The 19,196-nt window shown below is 48.2% G+C and overlaps 1 protein-coding gene across 1 annotated transcript; it reads left to right on the forward strand.

Moving 5' to 3' along the window:
- The first annotated feature begins 4,111 nt into the window (after window positions 1-4,111).
- C1RL (complement C1r subcomponent like) lies at window positions 4,112-18,963 on the forward strand. Its single transcript, XM_037068351.1, has 8 exons — window positions 4,112-4,157; window positions 8,460-8,648; window positions 9,183-9,348; window positions 9,937-10,165; window positions 13,995-14,184; window positions 15,420-15,545; window positions 15,679-15,753; window positions 17,192-18,963. Exons 1-8 carry the CDS (start codon window positions 4,112-4,114, stop codon window positions 17,962-17,964), a joined length of 1,794 nt encoding a protein of 597 aa, XP_036924246.1. The 3' UTR covers window positions 17,965-18,963.
- Window positions 18,964-19,196: the final 233 nt, after the last annotated feature.

A 19,196-nucleotide genomic window follows, 5' to 3' on the forward strand; every position in this document is an offset into this window, starting at 1 on the left:
CAAAGCTCAGAAAATTTTAAAACACAAGGATATAAACATAAGCACACATTCCATGTGCCGTGAGGGGACGATGTCATCATATCCCATGTAGACTCTGTCCACTCCCAGGTATGTTCATGAGACACAGTCAGAAAAAACAGCAAACAATATCTGAGAATTGTTATGGAAACAATTTTGATATCATAACTCCCCTGGAAGGATCTCAGGGACCCCCAGAGCTTCCCAGACAACTGGTAGAAAACCGCCACTCTGGAGAAAACTGTGTCCTTTATTTCTGAATCTTTTTAGACTTAATATTGGGTGAAGAAACCTGGTAACTGTATGAGTACCCTCATCTTTTATGCTAGGATTTCCTTTAATAGTACATCTGCACATGTTATAAACCACACAATACTATTCTTTAAACAGGCATATGTGTTTTTAAAACATTAAGAAAATATATATTTTACATTTACCTACAGATTTACCATTTCCCTTTATCCACCCAGCCACTCTGCTCCTCCACCTGGATTCCTCTGCCTCTGGCCTGCAGAACTTGAGCATCCCTCAGAATGCAGGTCTACTGCTAAAAAATTCTCTACGTTTCCTTTTTTCTGAGGGTGATTTTATTTTATCTTCATTCCTGAAGAATATTTTCACTGGAAAAACAACTCTGAGTTGAATTTTCCCCCCAGCATTTTAAAGATGTTGTTCTACTGCCTTCTGGCCTGTGTTGTTTTTGATGAGAAAGCAGTGATGCTGAAAATGTTGCTTTGTGTTTGCGGTGTGTTCTTCTTCTCTGGGTGCCTTTGAGGGTCTCTTTTTCATCTCTGGTTTTCAGGAATATGACTCTGATGGGCCTACATGTGCTTTTTGGTTTATTTCCCATTCTGCTTTGAGTTGCTGAGCTTGTTGAACCTGAACATACATGACTTTTCCAAAACCTGGGAAACTTCCCATCATTATTTCTTCAAATATTTTTCTTGACTCGTTCTCTTCTCTTCTTCTGGGACTTTAAGAAGAAACCGATTAGAATTTGTGTTTTTTTTAAATATATTGCCCTACAGGTCCCTGAGTTTCTGCTCATTAAAAAAAAAATTCTTCCTCTCTTTCTCAGACTGAATAATTTCTGCTTATCTATCTTCAAGGTCACTGACTCTTTCTTCTGCTATCTTCATTCTTCTATTAAATTCCTCCATTGATTTTTTAGTTCCATATATTGTACCCTTTAGTTCTAGAGTTTAGAGGTAGTTCTTTTTTAAAGTTCTTATTTCTCTGCTTAGGTTCCTATTTGTTTTTCTTTAATATGAGCATTTTTCTTTGTGTCTTTGTGTGCTTTATAAAATTCTTGGGTACTGAATCCAACATCTGGGGGATGAGCACTGTTGTCTTTTCTCTTGAGCATGGTTTATATTTTTGTTTCTTTATTTTTGGAATAATTTTGGATTGTATCCTATATGATGATTGATATGTTGTAGATACCATGGATTCTGGCTCTGGCCATGTGGTTCAGGCAGTTGGAACATCATCCCATATACCAAAAAAGGTTGCAATTTCCATCCCCAGTCAGGGCACATGCCTAGATTATGGGTTCTATCCCCATTTAGGGTGTATACTCTCTCTCTCTTTCTCTCTCTCTCTCCTTGCCTCCCTCCCTAAAAATCAATAAACAAATCCTCAGGTGAGGATTAAAAAAAAAGATGATGGATTCTGAGATGTTCCTCCAAAGAGTACTGCCTCTTTGTTCAAGTAGGCAGTTAACTTGGCTTATCTCACACTGAAAACTGTCTTAAGATGAGTAATAGCTCAAATTGAAATTACCTTCTTTTCGTCTTAGCTAGGTTGCCTGGAGTCTGCCCCATGTACTCATTGTTCAAGGGAATGGGGTAGAAATATCTGGGACACTCAAATGGCTTTCAACCTGATTATGATCCAGGCATCACACAATGAGAGAACAGCCACATGCAGAGCTTGGAGCTCAGGGAGGTGGTGCACGCTCAGTGCATTAGCCCCCACAACCTGTCCCAACACCAACTGTGCCTCCAGACAGATCAAGCTGAGCAAATGCCTTTCATTGTGATAAAATTAAGAAAAGAGTGCTAGCTCTCACCCAGATCTGCTCCCCTCCCCAAGGCTGCAGAGCCCAAATCACCAAGTCCTCATTCCCCCCTCTCCCCACTCCCAAGCATGGAGAGTGTGCCATAACCCTGAAGAGCTCCGTGACTGTGTCTGTGCCACAACTACTTGGGCAGCTACTTCTGCTTCTGCCCCAGGCTACAAACTGCAAAGCAATGGCTACTTCTGTCTTCCTGCCAGCTTGGGAGGAGGCCCCAGGGCAGGAGAAGTGCTCCTGAAAGCCAGGCAGGGGCACAACTCCCCAGCCCAACACCTCATGGGTCTGCTATGATCAGCGGCACACAAACCAGCAGGCTCCTTCTCCAGGCCCAAATCCCTGAAGGCCTTCTCTCCTGATCCTAACACTCATTGTAGATATGCCCCCTGACTGGGACCAAGACAGGCTCTCACATTCAAAGTGTTAGATTCATAAAAGCAAGGACCACATCCAGGCCCTGGACTGCTCCAGACACCAGTGGTAGGTATGGTCACTGTCCTTCACCCTCCTGGCTCCCTGATTTCTTTCACACCAGGCCTCCACCCAGCACTTTAACCATTGCCCATTTAGGGTGAGTGACTGTTCTGACTCACCCAGAACTTCTCACATCCCCCAAAAGCCCTTAGTCCCATACAAATCAGAACAGTTGTCCCTGCCCGCCCTGGAGTTTTCTTTTAAGGCCTTTCTCTTCCTCTCCTTCAGAACATTACCAAGAAAGATGGGCTAGCCCAGGTACTCCCCACGGGTCCCAGAGCACAAGCTCAGGAGCAGAGTACAACCCTGCCCATCAGATTGTCAGAGAACAGGGAACGATGCTCTCAGGGGAGACTAGGGGTGGATCCCCAGCCCTGATGGGAGCCTTAGCTGGCTTGTTCCCATCACATGGGTCTTGTCTTGTTCCCATCACATGAACCGTCGTTCACCCTGTGGCTGTGTCTCTGCCTTTGCAGGTGCTCCAGATGACCCTGAGAGCTGGACAAGGAGGAATGTATCAGTGGTCTCTGGGGAGGGGAGAAGCCCAGCCAGAGGGGCCTGCTGCTCCTAAGATGCAGATGGGAGACTGTTCCCAGGGGCGGCTGGGGTTGATGTATGGCACACAGGGTCGACTTCACCCCAAGACTATACCTGGGGAACTGTGTCTCTCCTGACCGCCACTCCCCTGCCATCCCCTCAGAGCCAGGGACCATGCTCTCCTGAACCTTAGCCTGGAGAAAACAAAGATCCAGAAGGTACCCTGCTTGGGTCTGTAACTTGCTGCATGTGTGAGGAGCCATATTACTACATGCAAACTGGAGAAAGCAACAGATTCTTCTATGAGAAGTGTGTGTGTGTGTGTGTGTGTGTGTGTGTGTGTAGAATATAAGCCCAAATAGAATGTAAGGATTTCCATACATTCTACACCTAGAACACCTGGCACATGGTAGGCATTTGTTAAATGTATGAATATATGTGTACATGCACATGCCTCAGTGTCTGAATGGTAAATTCTCCTTAGGCCTGGGAGAGTAAAGGCAGGGAATGGAGCTCACCCTGAAGACAGAGTTTTTTGGTTTTTGGATTTTTTTTTATGGAGGCAGCGATACTGCTGCCAACAGGCAGAACGAGGCACAATATTGTTCCACCACATCTGTTTTCCTCAGTCCAAGCACGTTGCAAATCTCCTCCACAATCCTTCTTGTCCTTCATTTTGAGGACTCCTTGTCTTGTCTTCCAGCCAGTCCGCGGCATGGAGGGGCGGGGTGGGGGGGTGGGTAAATGTAGGAGGGTTCATTTGGGAATGTCCCCCAGCCTCTTTCTCATGCTGAGTTCTTATGGCCGGAGGACAGACCTGAGAACTCCAGGAAAAGCCTATCCCGCCCCTGCCATTCAGACCCAGACACACTGAGATGACACTTTTCTAAGTACTGAAGAAGGAGGGAGGCTCTGGGTTTGGTGGAGAGGGAAGAAACAGAGATACGTTGCTGAGCCTGTGTCTTATGAGTGAGTCCAGGGGAGTATTGTTGTGTTGCTCATGGCAGCATGGTGACCGAGGCGCTGGGCACTGAGCTGCTGGACACTGTTCCAGGTAACCAGGGCTCAGAGTGGTGTGGTGGTCACAACCGGGGGTAGTGAGTGAGCTCATGGTGTGGGAGGTCTCTGGCAGCACAGTCGGCATATTGAAGTGGCTGCGAAGCACCATTCTCTAGGATGACCATAGAGTTTGACCAAACCAGGATAACTTGGCAAGGGAAAGGGGGCATATAAACAATTACACCAGGACAACCAGTGTCAACTGGGGTAGTTCCAACCAAACTGAGACACATGCTCTCCCAGTAGGTGATTTTGAAATGTGTTCTGGGAGACGAAGTGAAGTTAGTCCACCAGAGCAACAAAGAGAGGGGGCCTTAATACCCTAGTGGGTAAGGCACTAATGACCTTATGAAACCTATCAGAGTCATTCAGAGAGATGACAACAACAATAAAGTGAGTCAGCACTGAGTGACTCAGCGTGGATGGTAATAAATGCATGTTGCCAGTATTGCTAGGGCTGCTAGGTGGTTCGATGGCTGGACGATGAAGGCGTAGCTATAGTGAAACATGGTCAGAGAAACAAAGAAACAATTTGTCCTTCCTTCCAGGACAAATCCCTGTGGGCTCATGCTCTGGCCCCTCTCATTCCTGGGCGGCACCCAGCAGGTCCTGGCTTTTTCCTTGCAGGCATGAGTAGAAGGCTTCCTCTTCTGGGGTTGCATTGCCTCCTCCCTTAACTGGCAAGAAGTGGCTCAACCTAGACTTCTAAGGACCACAGGCCAAGCAGTCCACAGTCAGCCACCTTACAGGCGCCGACATCCTTGAGAAGGCAAGACCCGAGACACCAGCGGTATCTCCACGTTTCCAACTCAGGCAAGGTGGATCAGTGCAGACCAGGAACTGAGGAGGGGTCCACAGAGATGAATTCCACTTCCTTCACCAAAATCTGTCTCTCTCTCACCTCCAGTCCTTGCGCCTCCACGTGGCCATTGCTCTTCTCCCCAGAGCACCCACCCAGAGAAGGAAGGACAGAGATAGAGAACCAGGAGCATAAAGAAATGGAAGGAGGGGCTTTGAGAGAGAGAATTTTTCCTTAAACAGGAAGCTGGCATGGTCCCTAGAGAACTTTCTTCAACTTCTCCTTCAAGTCAAGTCTAGTTGTTGGTGGGTAAGAGGTCTTTCTGGTCTCAGAAATATCAAGCTTCAATTGGGATAAAAACTAGCTGCAATATTTCGGTCATCCCCATGCCAGACCACAAGTGGTATCTAGAGGTTTTTGTTTTAGGTCATGTTGATAATTACTGTATTTCTAGTAACTTTCGGCTCCTCCTGTTCCTGGAGCCTTCCCCAGCCACAGCCCTGGAGTGAGGGGACGTGACTTCCAATTGTAGCTGAAAGACAGAATGTGTCCCATAGTACACATGTTAGCTTTCTCTTTTCTTTTGTACATTTTAAGCTTCTCAGACCTGCCCTCTACAATTCTGTATAATGAAATTCTGGTACTTGGTTTCAAAAAGCAAGGCTCACAAATGCTAACAAAATAAATCTGAGCAAGATGAGAACAGAACGTACTCCCTCTTAGCATAGCATCGCAGAAAATCAGACTTGATTCTGCTCATATGGTTGATTTTGATAAAGTGGTGAATCAAAAATATTCAGTCTCACTGGTGTGGAAATACATAATTCTGTTCCATGTTATATTTATATCATCTTTGGAGTATAATTTATACAAAGGAATTGTTAAAGACATTCAGACTTCAGAGATGATTGCTATATGACCAGTGCAACATAGTCTATAAAACATAAAAAAAAAGCCCTGGCTGGTATAGCTCAGTGGATTGAGCACAGGCCTGCGAACTAGAGGATCATGGTTCAATTCCCAGTCAGGGCACGTGCCTGGGTTGCAGGCCAGGTTCCCAGTAGGGGATATATGAGAGGCAACCACACACTGATGTTTCTCTCCCTCTCTTTCTCTCTCCCTTCCCTTCTCTCTAAAAATAAATAAATAAGTAAAATCTTTTAAAAAAACGTAAAAGACTGCCAGTCAGGCTGGTTGTTGATAACTTTTACTCATAGAAAAAAATTGTAATTAACCGTTTATTTTCCAGAAAGCATAAATACTTGTGAGATTGTTGTTTGTCTGTTGGACCAGGAGAATACCTTTGGGACTAACTCTGTTCCTCCTTTCAAGCATCAAGATAAAATCCCATTACTCTGTTTGATTTTTTTTTCAAAAAGTTTGAGTCAGCAATTGTTTAAGACACAGAAGGAATCCCTGCTCTGTGATCTACCAGGAAAGATAGGAACCAGCCTTGTGGAAAGAGCTGGAAAAGAGGCAAGAGACAGAGAACAAACTAATGACTGCCAGATGGGGGTTGGGGGAGGAGGGAATGGGCAGAAAAGGAGAAAGGGATTCAGAAGGACAGATTGCCAGTTACAAAAACAGTTAAGGGGATGCAAAGCGCAGCACAGGAAATACAATCAACAATACCGTAATCCCTGTGCACGGTGTGGGATGGGCACTAGACTTACTGGGAGATCCCTGTGTAAGGTATATAAATGTGTCGTCACTGTGTTGTGCACCTGAAACTAATACAATATTGTAGGTCAACTGTAACTGAAAAATAAGTTTAAAAACAAGAGAAAAAAAGCCATGAAACCCTGCATTCAGCTCACTCGAGGTTTGGAATCGGGCCGTGGCCTGCAGCACCTCTTCCCTGGGGCGACCACGAGGAAGATGTGGGCCCTGACCGCGGTGTTTGGGGTCCTCATCGCCACTGGTCCCTGTTACTTGAAAGACAGTAAAAATTCCAAAGCCCAATGGGAAACTGTCTTGTTGAGTCAGAGACTCCCCAGGAAGACGGAGCAATAAGAGGTTCAAAGGAGAGGAAGCTGTCAGAGCCGAAGCTTGGATTAAGGAAGAAAGTGAAGAAAGAGAGCACAAAAGCCTGAAGAAAAGGAGGACAGTGAAGGAGGTGAGGGACAGATAAAAGCAGGGTAACGAGCCCTGGCCAGCTGGTTCAGTTGGTCGGAACATCAGCTTGTGCACCAGGGTGTTGGGGATTCAACCCCCAATAAGGGCACATACCTAGGTTGTGGGTTCAATCCCCAGTGTAGGTGCATATGGGAGGCAACCAATTGATGTTTCTCTCTCCCTCTCTCTCTCCCCAGCTTCTCTCTCTAAAATCAATAAACATATCCTCAGATGAGGATTGTTTAAAGATTTTATTTATTTATTTTTAGAAAGAGTGGATGAGAAGGAGAAAGAGAGGAAGAGAAATATTAATGTGTGATTTTTTTCTTGCATGCCCCCCACTGGGTACCTGGCCTGTAACCCAGGCATGTGCCCTGACTGGGAACCAAACTGGTGACCCTTTGGTTCTCAGGACAGTGCTCAATCCACTGAGCTACACCAGCCAGGGCAGATGAGGATTTTTTTAAACAAGCAGAGTAACAAGAACAGGGACATACCTACCAACAGGGACCTGAGCAGCGCGCATGCACCCTAAGCAGAGATTACTTCATGAAATAGGGGTGACAGGGATTGCCCCCCAAGCTGCCCCTTGGACTAAGGATGGAAGGACAAGGCTCTGGGAAGGAGAGGATCCCAGAGGAATGGCACTTGGGCAGGAGCCGAGGCATCGGGAATGACCTAGAGGGAGCCAGAAGGAGCTGCTGCTTGTTATTATAAGGCTACAAAATACGCAGAAGGATACCATTTTTTAGTATATCTTGTATCTTTAAATTTTTCTATGTCTGTTATTAGATAGCTGTGTTACACCATACACATTTTGCTGGGTGTGTTGGGGGCAAGCGGGAGTATTCTGCAGAAGAGGAGAAGAAGGAAAAGTCAGGTCCAAAGAGTGGTAGCAGAAAAGCACTTAAAGTGACCGTGGGGCTGGATGAGGGAGGAGTAGGGAGTTAGTGCAGGGGAAGAGGGAGGAAGCCCGCTGGAAGACTCTCTGCCCACACCTTCCAGATTCAACCACGCACACACCCCCGTATGTGGGCGGGCGCCTTATTAGCCATGGGTGATGGAGAGCCCAGGCCTCGTAGATCGTTGGCGAGCACCCCAAAGGGTTCCCAGAGAGTCCCCTGAAAGAACTGGGGACCAAGAGCCCTGGAGTGGGTGAGGAGCCATTCTTAGCATACGGCAGCCTCAGTAGCCCAAAGAAGGGGAGAGAAAGAGTAAGTAAAACTATGTGGCAAGGCCACCATGAGTTACACCTCTGAACCCCAAAGGTACACAAAACTTCCAGACGAGGCCACAGTCCACACCCAGGACGTGACCCCGGGACCGCCAGTGGTGCAGTCACTCCTTACCTGCCTGCCTTCCCACCCTTCCCCTCGATTTCAGGTCACAGCCCCTGCTCTGAGCTGACTCTGTGGGCAGCAGTGTTCCCCAGTGGGCGGCCTGCTGACCACAGGGAATCTGTGTCCTTGGGGAACAGGCTGCTGCTGTTTTCCATCTCCCACACACCTGCCTCCCTTGTGGATGGGACCACCAGCCCCCACAAGAACTTCCTAGACCCCTATCAGGCCACGGGTGAGCGTGTCTCCTGGGGAGGTGGCCTCTGTGCCCAGCCATGGCCCTGGTATCTGCTTGGAGAAGCAGGAATCGGCCTGATCCAGGCCCTGTGCCAACCTGACCCTGCTGGATGAGTGGATTCCAGGGGTTGTGAGCAGGATGCAAAAGACTACCCAAGAAAGGGCCCCAGCCATGCTTGGTGAGGAGGGAGATGGGAGAGGGAGTTCAAGTTCAGAGGTCACAAACTTCCATTTCAACAAGAGGCAGGCAGGTAATACAAATGAGTGGAAAGGTCAGGGAGAGAGAGATGGCCGACTAGAGGCAACAGCCATAACACACAAGGAGCCATACCTACTATTTATTATTTTGTAAATAGTACAAAAGAATCAAGAGTCAGTGCCCTCCCAACCCCTGACCACTGAGGGCCAGCGAGGTTTTGGAGTTTTTCCTCTTAAGTTGTGGTGGCTGAGATATACCCAAGTCAGACAGTAGGTGGCGCTCAACCCAGAGAATTAGAAAAAGGAACTGGAGAATTACTAAACTCATTTCCAGTAACCTCCCACCTCCCCTTGACGGTCCTCTCTGGCCCCACCTCTTGTTTCCTGGCCTGGGCCAAGTCCTCTCCAAGGTCCCAGTTGTCCCACTCCAGAGGCCTGGTCTCAGAGCCGGGGAATTATTTCTGGGGAAGCCCCCACTCCACAAGCTGCCTGGGCAAGATGTGAGTGTGCCCTTAGAAAGGACTGGAGGAGAGGAAAAGGGTGGGAAAACAGGAGGGTGGGAAGCCAGGGGCTCATGTACACCCCACACAGAAACCCACACCCCCACACTCATACACACACACACACACACACACTCAGAGCCACTTAAAGCAGAAGGGAATTAGAAGTTGCCCTTAGCTTCTAGCAGCCTTCCTGGGGGGTGGTCAGGCACTGTGCTCTGAGCCAGGAAGCTAATGTCTTCACTGTCCCTCACTTGTACCTCCATGTCTCCCTCAGATCCCAGGGTGGGGTTGGGATCTGCTGGAGCAGAAAGTAGCCCCCCACCTTGTATGAGACTCTCCAGGAAGATAAGCAATGGTGAAAAACTATACATGGAGCTTAGGCTGACAAGGAGGCTGAAGGAACTGGGGTGGAGAAGGGCAATAAGGCAGCAGGCAGAGGTGTCAAGGCTCAAGGGCCAAGGCCACAGCTGCTAATGCCCTTGCCAGGTCTCTCAGCCCCTTAGCAGTGCCTGCCCCCACTCCTCAGGACCCCCCAGGCCTCAGGCCACAGCTATGTGGACTCATCTTGCTCTCACCCACTCACAGGTGGTGGCTGCTTCTCTGGGGAGCCTTCCAGGCTTGCCCCACACAGGGCTCTGTGCTCTTGGCCCAGCAGCTACCCCAGCAGCTGACATTCCCCGGGTTCCCGGAGTCATACCTCAAAGGCCGAGAGAGCACCACTGTCATCGAGGCCCCGGAGGGCTTTGCTGTGAAGCTCGTGCTGCAGGACTTCGACCTGGAGCTGTCCCAGGACTGTGAGCAGGACGCCGTCACAGTGAGCTGGGGTCCTGGAGGGACTCCGGGGAGACAGCCTCCTGGCCTGGAGCCCAGGGGCAATGGGAGGTGGCAGGGCCCTGGCTCTGGGAGAATGGATGAAGAGCCCAAGTCAGGGGCACAGGCTGGCCTCCCTGGGAGGCGAGGGTCTGCCCAAGTGTGCAGCCGCCACCAGCAGCCCTGGCCCTGGCCATGCTACCACCTTGCCCCCAAAGGGACACACAAATACTGCCAATCCCTAGAGTAAAGAGCAAGGCCTCACACATCAGTCATTAAAAACATATCATCAAGCATCTTGCCAAGCGCCTGCTCTGTCAGGACAGGAAGCTGGGCGTGAACAATAACAAAAGATTCCGTGACTGAGTTTACCTTGAAGTTCTTATGATAAGGGAATTATTCAGAATAAGGACACTTTAAAAATGGTACTTTGCTATCTTTTGTTTTAAATTTTATTTATATCAAAATAATAGATGCAATGTTTGTTCGTTGGTTTGTTTTTAAATCAGAGTACTACAAGGCTTATAATGGGAAACAGCTGTCTCCAGCTTTGCTCCTTACCCCATTCTACTCCCCTGGGGCAATTAGTCACAGTTCGTGGAACTGTTTCATCTGGCAGTTAGTTTCATATGTATCAGTCACACTCTTGTTCTGGTTGTGTTTGTGTGTGTGTTTGGGTTGGGTTGTTTGGGTTTTTGAGGTGTTTTTTTGGTTGTTGTTTTGTCTTGTTTTACATATTATCCATTAACTTTCAACTATAGAAGATAAGACTGGCTTTATCACAGATTCTCACTCCTACATTTCCCCTCCCCATCCTCCCAGCTTACCCATACTACTATTTTTAATTAAGCCTATAGTCATTACTTACATTATTATGACTTTAAAATACATTTGAGCACATGATGGACAATAATTATAATTTTTTCTCTCTAACTTTCGGTTTCCCAGGAGTCAATAATTACATGGAGTTCTTTGGAGCTTTCTGTTTGTTTTTGTTCTCCTCTGGTTTGCTTAGTTCTGTGTAATTAATCTCCTCAAACTCCTAGCCACAGAGTAAATCTTTCAACGCAGTCAAGCACAAATCTCATCCAAGTCCTCCTGTTCATGGGTGACACTTCACCAAAAGATCTCTTGATCTTGATTTCTTTCTTCAGTCTGAAGTCTGTGCCGTCTAAGATGGCACCCTCTCTGGGATTTCCCTTCCCCATCGTGCTGGGGGTTCCCTTCACCTGTCCTGCACTAAAACTGGACCCCACTGTCATTCTCTTTCCTGGTTTTCTCTCCTATTTTTAGAGGAGCACTTTCTCCTCCAGAAAAGGTATGTGGGAGTCAGTTTTAGAGGATCTTACCCTAATTGTCTTGCTCTGCCCTCACAGCTGGTGGGGTGTTGTCCAGCTTGCATTCTAAGCCGGAAGACGTTTTCTCTGAGTGTTGATGACTTTGTCTCCTAGCTCTCGTGTTGTTAAGTCTGACCGAAGTATGATTTCTGGCCCTTAGTTTTTTCTCTGCAGCGTTTCTAGAATTGTCTTTATTACCGGTGTTCTGAACTTCATGACGTGCCTTGATGTGGTTCACTTTCTACTCGTTGTTCAGCCTCCTTTTAATCTAGAGACTCTTTTCACCCAGCCCTTCAATTCTAGGAATGTTCTTATGTTATTTTTTAAAAATATTTCCAGGCATCTACTCTCCTTATTTTCTTTTTCTGGAACTGTTGTAATTTAGCTGTTGTATGTTCTGGATTGATCCTCTGGTTTTATTATTCATTCCGTTGTGTTTTCCATCTCTTTGTCCTTTTGTTTTGCTTTCTGCAGGTTTCCTCATTTTAAATACCCGCTCTGGTGGGTTTTTTCTCTTCACTCTTTTTTTTTTATGACCAAAGGCTCATTCTTCTTTTCCAAATGTGCCTTTTTACAGAATGCTGTTCTTATTTCACAGACAAGGCTCTTTTCCCTGTAATGGGACTATTTTTCAATGCTGCTTCTGTTCCCTGTATCTTCTCTACTTTGTCCATGTTCTTTTTTACTCTTCATGTGTTTTGTCTCTGCTTTTCATGTTAGAGACTCTCCTACAATGTCTGGTAATCCCTGGCTGTTCATTTATACTTAAAAGGGAAGTACTTAGAATGATACTGGGTGCTCTGTGAAGACAGCTAAAATTTGTGAAATGACAAGTTTGACAATAAGGCTGTGAGCGAGGGGGACTAGGTGTGCCGCAGGGCCCTCCCAGTGGTCGGCGTGCAGAAGCGTTTCCCTGGGGGATGGCCGGCCTCAGAGAGTCCTCTGGTCTCCTGATGGAGTTGCCCGCCTTCTGGGAGACAAGCAGAAGCATCTTACTGTTTGATATGCGGACTTTCACCCAGTCCCTCTGTTTTCAGTTCTGATCTCACTCCTTCTGTCAAGTGTCCCAGGGAATCCCAAGTCCAGGGTCTCTGGTTCATGCCGAGGTCTCTTGCCAGGCAGGGTGAACCAGACGGAGTCGCCTGGGTGCACAGGGTGGGCAAAGGGGCCAGAATTCTGAGGTCTCCCTACCTAGGCTTCTGTCAGCCCCCACCCCCTGCCCCGCTCATCCCCATCCTCGGGGGTTCCTGGTTATCCTCGTTTCTGTGATAAGAACCTGCGTGCTTTACGTTGGCTTCCACCTCTGCAGAGTCAGATCCACAGTTGCCCCTTTTCCATCCCTAGTCCACCTTCCAAGATGTTACTGGCATCTCTCATCTGCTCTCATCTTCCTCTCACTGTTTTGTCCTTGATCGTGTTGAAGGGAATTTAAGACTGTGAAGAAGGAGGGAATGAAGAACCCAGGAGGTAGATCCATACGGAAATCATAAATTAAATGGAAAAGAAAAGAAATGAGTATAATGAGTTGAGTGCCCAGAATAGAGATCAAGCTGAAGCGTGGGCCAGGGGAGCTCCCTCCAGGAGGTGTCCTTGTGGGTTGGAGAACCCACCGAAAGGAATTTGAGCAGGGGCGAGGCCATCACAGGGGTTTGAAACAGGGACCCCTCCTTAAAGAACATATAAGTTAGGCAACAATAGGCAGCCTACCCGTACTGTGTACACGTGTGTCCTGAGATTCCCACCCCTTGTGGGGCTTTATTTACAGTTCAGCTGGAGGAGGGACACTCCAAAAAAGAGAACAGGAAAGGCCAGAAACCCCAGCTCGGTCTTGGCAGAGGGTCTCATTGCATCACAGACGTTGGCCCACGGGAAGTTACTCAGAAAAGTGGAAGGGGGTGGGGTTGGAGGGAGCCAGAGGGAGGGACTTACATCTGTATTTTCATCAGTTCAAAGCTGCAGTGCTATAAGCACCAGGTGAGCACCAGGGATTCCGTGGTCGGCAAAACAGTTGTATTTCCCGCCTTCTTGGAACTTACAATCCAATGGACTACTGGGGGAGCCCTGGGGAGCCCAGGGAACTTCTTTTTATTGATTTATTCTCCTGACAAATAGTATTATATTCGTTTCAGGTGTACAACATACTGACTCAATTTTCGTACGGCTTACAAAGTGATCACCACAATGAGTCTAGCAGCCATCAGTCACCAAACAGTTATATGTTATTGACTCTATTCCCAAGGAGCCTTTTGGAAGCAGGCAAATAAGATGGGCTTTATGAGATAAGTATAGAAGGCTAAAGAAAGAAATATGCAGGGTATCTGGTCACATCTGGAAAAAACCTGGGGGTGAATAATGGACAGGAAGCCACATGAGCAAGCTTCCACAGGGGCGGGCTGACCTGTCAGATGGGGATGTAGTCCGTGACCGTGAGTCCTCCTGGGACCACCCGGATACAGGTTCACCCCACACCTGCCTGCCCCTCTGCTCCCCTTTCAGGTCACAGCCAGTGGGATGGACCCAAGCCTGTTCTGTGGCCAGCAGGGCTCTGTGCTGGGCGGTGCCCAAGGTCAGAGGGAGTTTGTGTCCTCAGGGAACCGTTTGCGGCTGACTTTCCGTGCACCTGCCTCCTCTGAAGACCAGACAACTGGCCTCCACAAGGGTTTCCTGGTCCTCTACCAAGCCGTGAGTGAGTGTCCATCCTGGGGGTGCACTCACTGCCCATGGCCATGACCCCTGGTACCTGGAAAAAATGAGCGGGAGCTTGAGTGATCGTTGAGGCTGGGGGTGCAGGGACTGAACACTGGGGCCCAGGCCTCCGGCCCCTGCTGGGGAGCTGCCCGGTTAAAGGCTCCAGCAGGCGTTCCCATGCTGATTCACTGACCCAGGGTTTGAGGATTGTTTCGTTTTTCCTGAGCAGCCAAATACAGATTGAAATTCCAGATTTTCAAATGGTAACTCAGAATGTTTTCTTCAAGGTAATATATGCACATGATAAAAATTTCAAAAAAATATGTGGTGAAAAGTAAGTCTTCCTCTGATCCCTGGCCCTTAGTCCCAGACCACCTTGTCCAGAAGCAGCTCCGTTCTCCACTTCCTGGGTGTTCTTCCAAAGACCTTCTATGCCATTGAAATATGATTGTGTATAGGGGCGGTGCCTAATATTCACAATGTTTTAAATTTGGCATTTTTCACTCAATGATATATCTTAGAGATCGTTACATATACATGTGGCTAGCCTTACCTAGTTCTTTCTAGTGACTATATAATATTTCTTTGATTAATATGTCATAATATATTGAATTAGTCCTCCACCGATAGATATTTTGCTGCCACAGACAGTACTGCTGTGGAAAACTTGGGAAACACCGCAGGTGGCAAACACAAAGCCCGTGGCCGAATCTGGCTGCCTTCTTTTATTCGGCCCGGCACCTTGTTTCTACCCAGCAGGATCGCCGAGCTCTCGCTTAACTGTTAACGAGTAGTTACATTTACACAGTCCTAAAATTACATTCGGCCCTTCGAAGGCAACTGCGAGGCTGATGTGGCCCCCGGTGAAGATGAGTTTGACACCCCTGATATATACCTTAGAGCATGCCTATGAGGGTGAATCCTTAGAAATGAAAATGCTAGGTGAAAAAAATTGCAGTTTTAATTTTGACATTGCTAAATTCCCCTCATAGAGGTTTCGTGAATTCACACTCCCACTCAGCAGGGCTGAAAATCCTGTTTCCCTGTATCCTACTCACCATGGTCGTTTTCAAACCTTTTTAGCATTGACAATCTGATCAGTGAAAAATAGTTCAAATGTTAAAAAAAGAAAAGACTGCAGTTCAAACTAAATGTGGCCATGGGCCGGAATCAGTCTCTGGGTTGCCACTTGCAATTCTGTTCTAGGTTCTAATGACCATTTTTTTCCTATAGGTATGAACCATAGTCAGCCTCTCAGCCAGGTTAGTGGGAGCGCTGAGGCCCCACACACACCTGGAGGCAATTCCTCCAACATCCAGAATCACTGCCAGGAGCCCTATTATCGGGCAGTTCCAGCAGGTGAGTCCCCACCTGCCGGGGAACCAGCTTCTACCTGCCTTTCTCCCACCAAGAGGCCTGTGGCACCTACCCTTTTGGCCCCACCTCCCGATTCTGAGCCTGTTTCCTTGCCTCACCTCATTTCACTCCGCAGGGACACTCACTTGCACAACCCAGGGCCCCGAGGAAGAGACAGAGGACAGGGAGGAGGTCTCTCACTGTGTGCCAGGTGAGTAGTGACCCGCCAGTGCTATGACAGTGGCCACTTACCATACAGGACTCAACTGTATGTGGGGCCTGTGGACCAGGATGCAGGGGGTTAAAGGAAAGCCTCAGAATAGAAAGAGGAGACAAAAGCAGAAGGGGAGGAAGAAGAGGGAAACCAAGAAGGCCCGTAAAAGGAAAGGACCGGAGCTTGTCCCTTATTCCTCAAAGATCAAGATATAACTGAGAAAGCAAAATCATGAAGAAGTTCATCAGATGGGGAAGTGAAGGAGACAGAGGAGCAGCGTACAAATAAGAGAAAACCCTCTCTTGGTACGGTATGCTTCAAGGACAGACAGGCAGGCACTCTCTCCTGCAAATATCTCCCTACCTAGATACCACAGGGCCAGAAAGTCCACCTTTTTTTTTTTAGCTTCTTTATTGAGTTAAATTCACATGACATAAAATTCACCATTTTATAGTGTACAATTTAGTAGTTATAGCACATTTACACTATTGTGCAACCACCCCCACTAATTCTAAAACATTCCCATCACCCCAGAAGAAACCCAGTACCTCCAACTCTCCCCTCCTTCATCCCCCGACAACCACTAACCCGCTTTCTGTCTCCATGGACTTGCCTACTCTGAACACTTCACATCATGGGATCATACCATATGTGGCCTTTTGTGTCTGGCTTCTTTCCTTTAGCATAACGTCTTCAAGGTTCACGCTCATTGCACCATGTATCAGGACTTCATCCTGTCACGACTGAATCGAATCCCACTGCATGGATGTACCGCATTTTGTCTATCCATTCATTAGTTGATGGACATTGGGTTGTTTCCACTTTTTGCCTTTTATGGACAATGCTGGTATGAGCATTCACGTACAAGCTTGTGTCTGAACATATGTTTTCAGCTCTCCTGGGTGTGCACCTAGCAGTGGAATTGCTGGTGTCGGCTTCTACCATAACTCTAGGAGTCTGTTTAACTTTTTAAGGAATTGCCAAACTGTTTTCCATAATGGTGAAATTATGGAAAATTTCCACCATTTTAAATTCCCATCAGCAGAATATGAAGACTCGAGTCCCATTTTTTGAAACCCAGTTTTTTGGAGTCAAAGCATTGCCTTTCTAACCCAAAGTGGGTGCATTTCTCAGACGTTAGGCCTGATCCACAGAAAGGTCCAGAGGCAGCTGGAGGTAGTGGTTTGTGCGGGTTGGAGGACAGCTGGTAGTGGCAGAGGTTAAACGTGAAGACGTGGCAGAAAGGGGAGGCAAGAGGCGGGGAAGGCAAATCCCGCCCGCTGCGTGAGTTTGCTCAGGACCATTCCACCGAGTCTAAAAAGGTGACTTGAAATGGCTACGGAGGCAGGAGGAAGAGCCCTTCACAGAAGTCGGTCTTTAAAAAATGCGGCTTGAGGCATGCTGGTTTCTCACTCTTACCTCTCCTCTCTTGCAGTCTGTGGACAGCCAGTGACCCCCATCGCCCAGAACCAGGAGGTCCAGGGTTCTTCCAGAGCTCAGCTGGGCAACTTCCCATGGCAAGCTTTCACCAGTATCTATGGCCGTGGGGGCGGGGCTCTGCTGGGCGACAGATGGATCCTCACTGCCGCCCACACCATCTATCCCAAGGACAGCGTCTTTCTTGGGAAGAAGAGGCGTGTGGACGTGTTCCTGGGCCACACAAACATAGATGAGATGATAAAACTGGGAAGCCACCCCGTGCGCCGCGTGGTTGTGCACCCGGACTACCGTCAGAACGAGTCCTACAACTTCAACGGGGACATCGCTCTCCTGCAACTGCAGCACAGCGTCCCCCTCGGCCCCCACCTCCTCCCGGTCTGTCTGCCCGACAACGAGACCCTCTACCGCAGCGGCCTCCTGGGATATGTCAGTGGGTTTGGCGTGGAGATGGGCTGGTTAACTACTGAGTTGAAGTACTCGAGACTGCCGGTCGCCCCGAGGGAGGCCTGCCAGGCCTGGCTGCAAGAGAAGCAGAGGACTGACGTGTTTTCCGACAACATGTTCTGTGCTGGGGATAAGGCCCGGCGGCAGAGTGTCTGCCAAGGGGACAGTGGTGGCGTCTATGTAGTGTGGGACGATCGTGCCCATCACTGGGTGGCCACGGGCATCGTATCCTGGGGCATTGGGTGTGGCAAAGGGTACGGCTTCTACACCAAAGTGCTCAACTACGTGGACTGGATCAAGGCAGTGATGGATGGGAAAGGCTGACTCCCTGAGCGGGACACCAGCTCCGTGAAGCCCCAGACAGAAGAGGGTTGAAAGTGAAGACAGAGCCTTTCGGGTGGGGAGGGAGGGAGTCGGGGAATCCGCATTTGAGTCACTGTGTGAGACAGAACTCCTCCTCTGCTCAAGGCAGACCCCAGCCCAGATAGGAAGGGCCTCCCCCAGCCCCTCCTCCTCACCCTCTGCCTTCCTGCGAGTTTGCACTGTGCCCAGGAAAGCCCTGTGCACCTCAGGGAGTTTCACTTCGAACTTTATCTCCTGCTGACACAGCTTCGTCTGTCTCCCCTGGGAGACAGCCAGCCTCTCACCCCTCTGTTCAAGTGGTGTATGGGGCCAGTAGTCTTATCTGCGTTTCATCCCTGAAACATGCCAAAGCGCCTTTAGTTGACCTTCAAATATTCAAACTCTCAGCTGCACCACCCAGCACAATTCCCAGCTACAAGTACAGTGATGGCTCGGTTTTTGTTACATCTTCCACATGCCAGGCAGTTCGTGTACTGACTCCTCACACCAAGTTTGCAAAGGCTGTGCTGTATAACCCACATTTTAAATGAGGAAACTGAAGTTCAGAGAAATAAATCGACCCACCCAAATGCCACAGCTGATCCAGGATTACAAAGGCCCTTTGCCTTCCAGTGCACCTCGACACCTCTCAGGGGTCCTCGGGACCTTCTGTGTCGCCCACTCCCCCTTCCCAGCCTCCACGGCCCTACAGATGCTCGCTCCCTGGGGATTCCTGCTGCACTCAGGACGGGGCAGCTGACGCACACTTTCCTGGGGCCCTGTCTCCTGCAGACAGCGGCCTCCTAGGCCCAGCCTGGAGCTGGGTGTTCCTGCAGACACGCCCGGTGCTGCTGGACACCCCAGGCTGTGCTCCACCTGAAATGACCAGCTGTTTGATTTTTAGTGAGGACATGAGGTGATTTAGAGTAAAAGGCACAAATAAAACACACGTGTTCAAACAGAACTAGAAAGTGAAGAAAACAGAAGAGAGCAAATCTACTAGTATTAAAAATCAAGGGGATTATGTGGTTAAAGGTTAAATCTATATTTGAGAAATAAGATTCAAAGGTGTACATACATGTGGTAGTTCTATTTTTTAAACCTGTACATAGTACAAAAGACCTTTTAAAATACTCTAAAATATTCATCAGAGATTGTTTTAAGTGGTATAATTCTGGCTGTTTTGTTTTCTCTTGTTCTTCTCTATTTGCTCA

Source organism: Sturnira hondurensis, unplaced genomic scaffold (assembly GCF_014824575.4).
Source record: "Sturnira hondurensis isolate 20B ecotype Veracruz unplaced genomic scaffold, ASM1482457v3 Scaffold0017436, whole genome shotgun sequence".
Lineage (NCBI taxonomy): Eukaryota > Metazoa > Chordata > Mammalia > Chiroptera > Phyllostomidae > Sturnira > Sturnira hondurensis.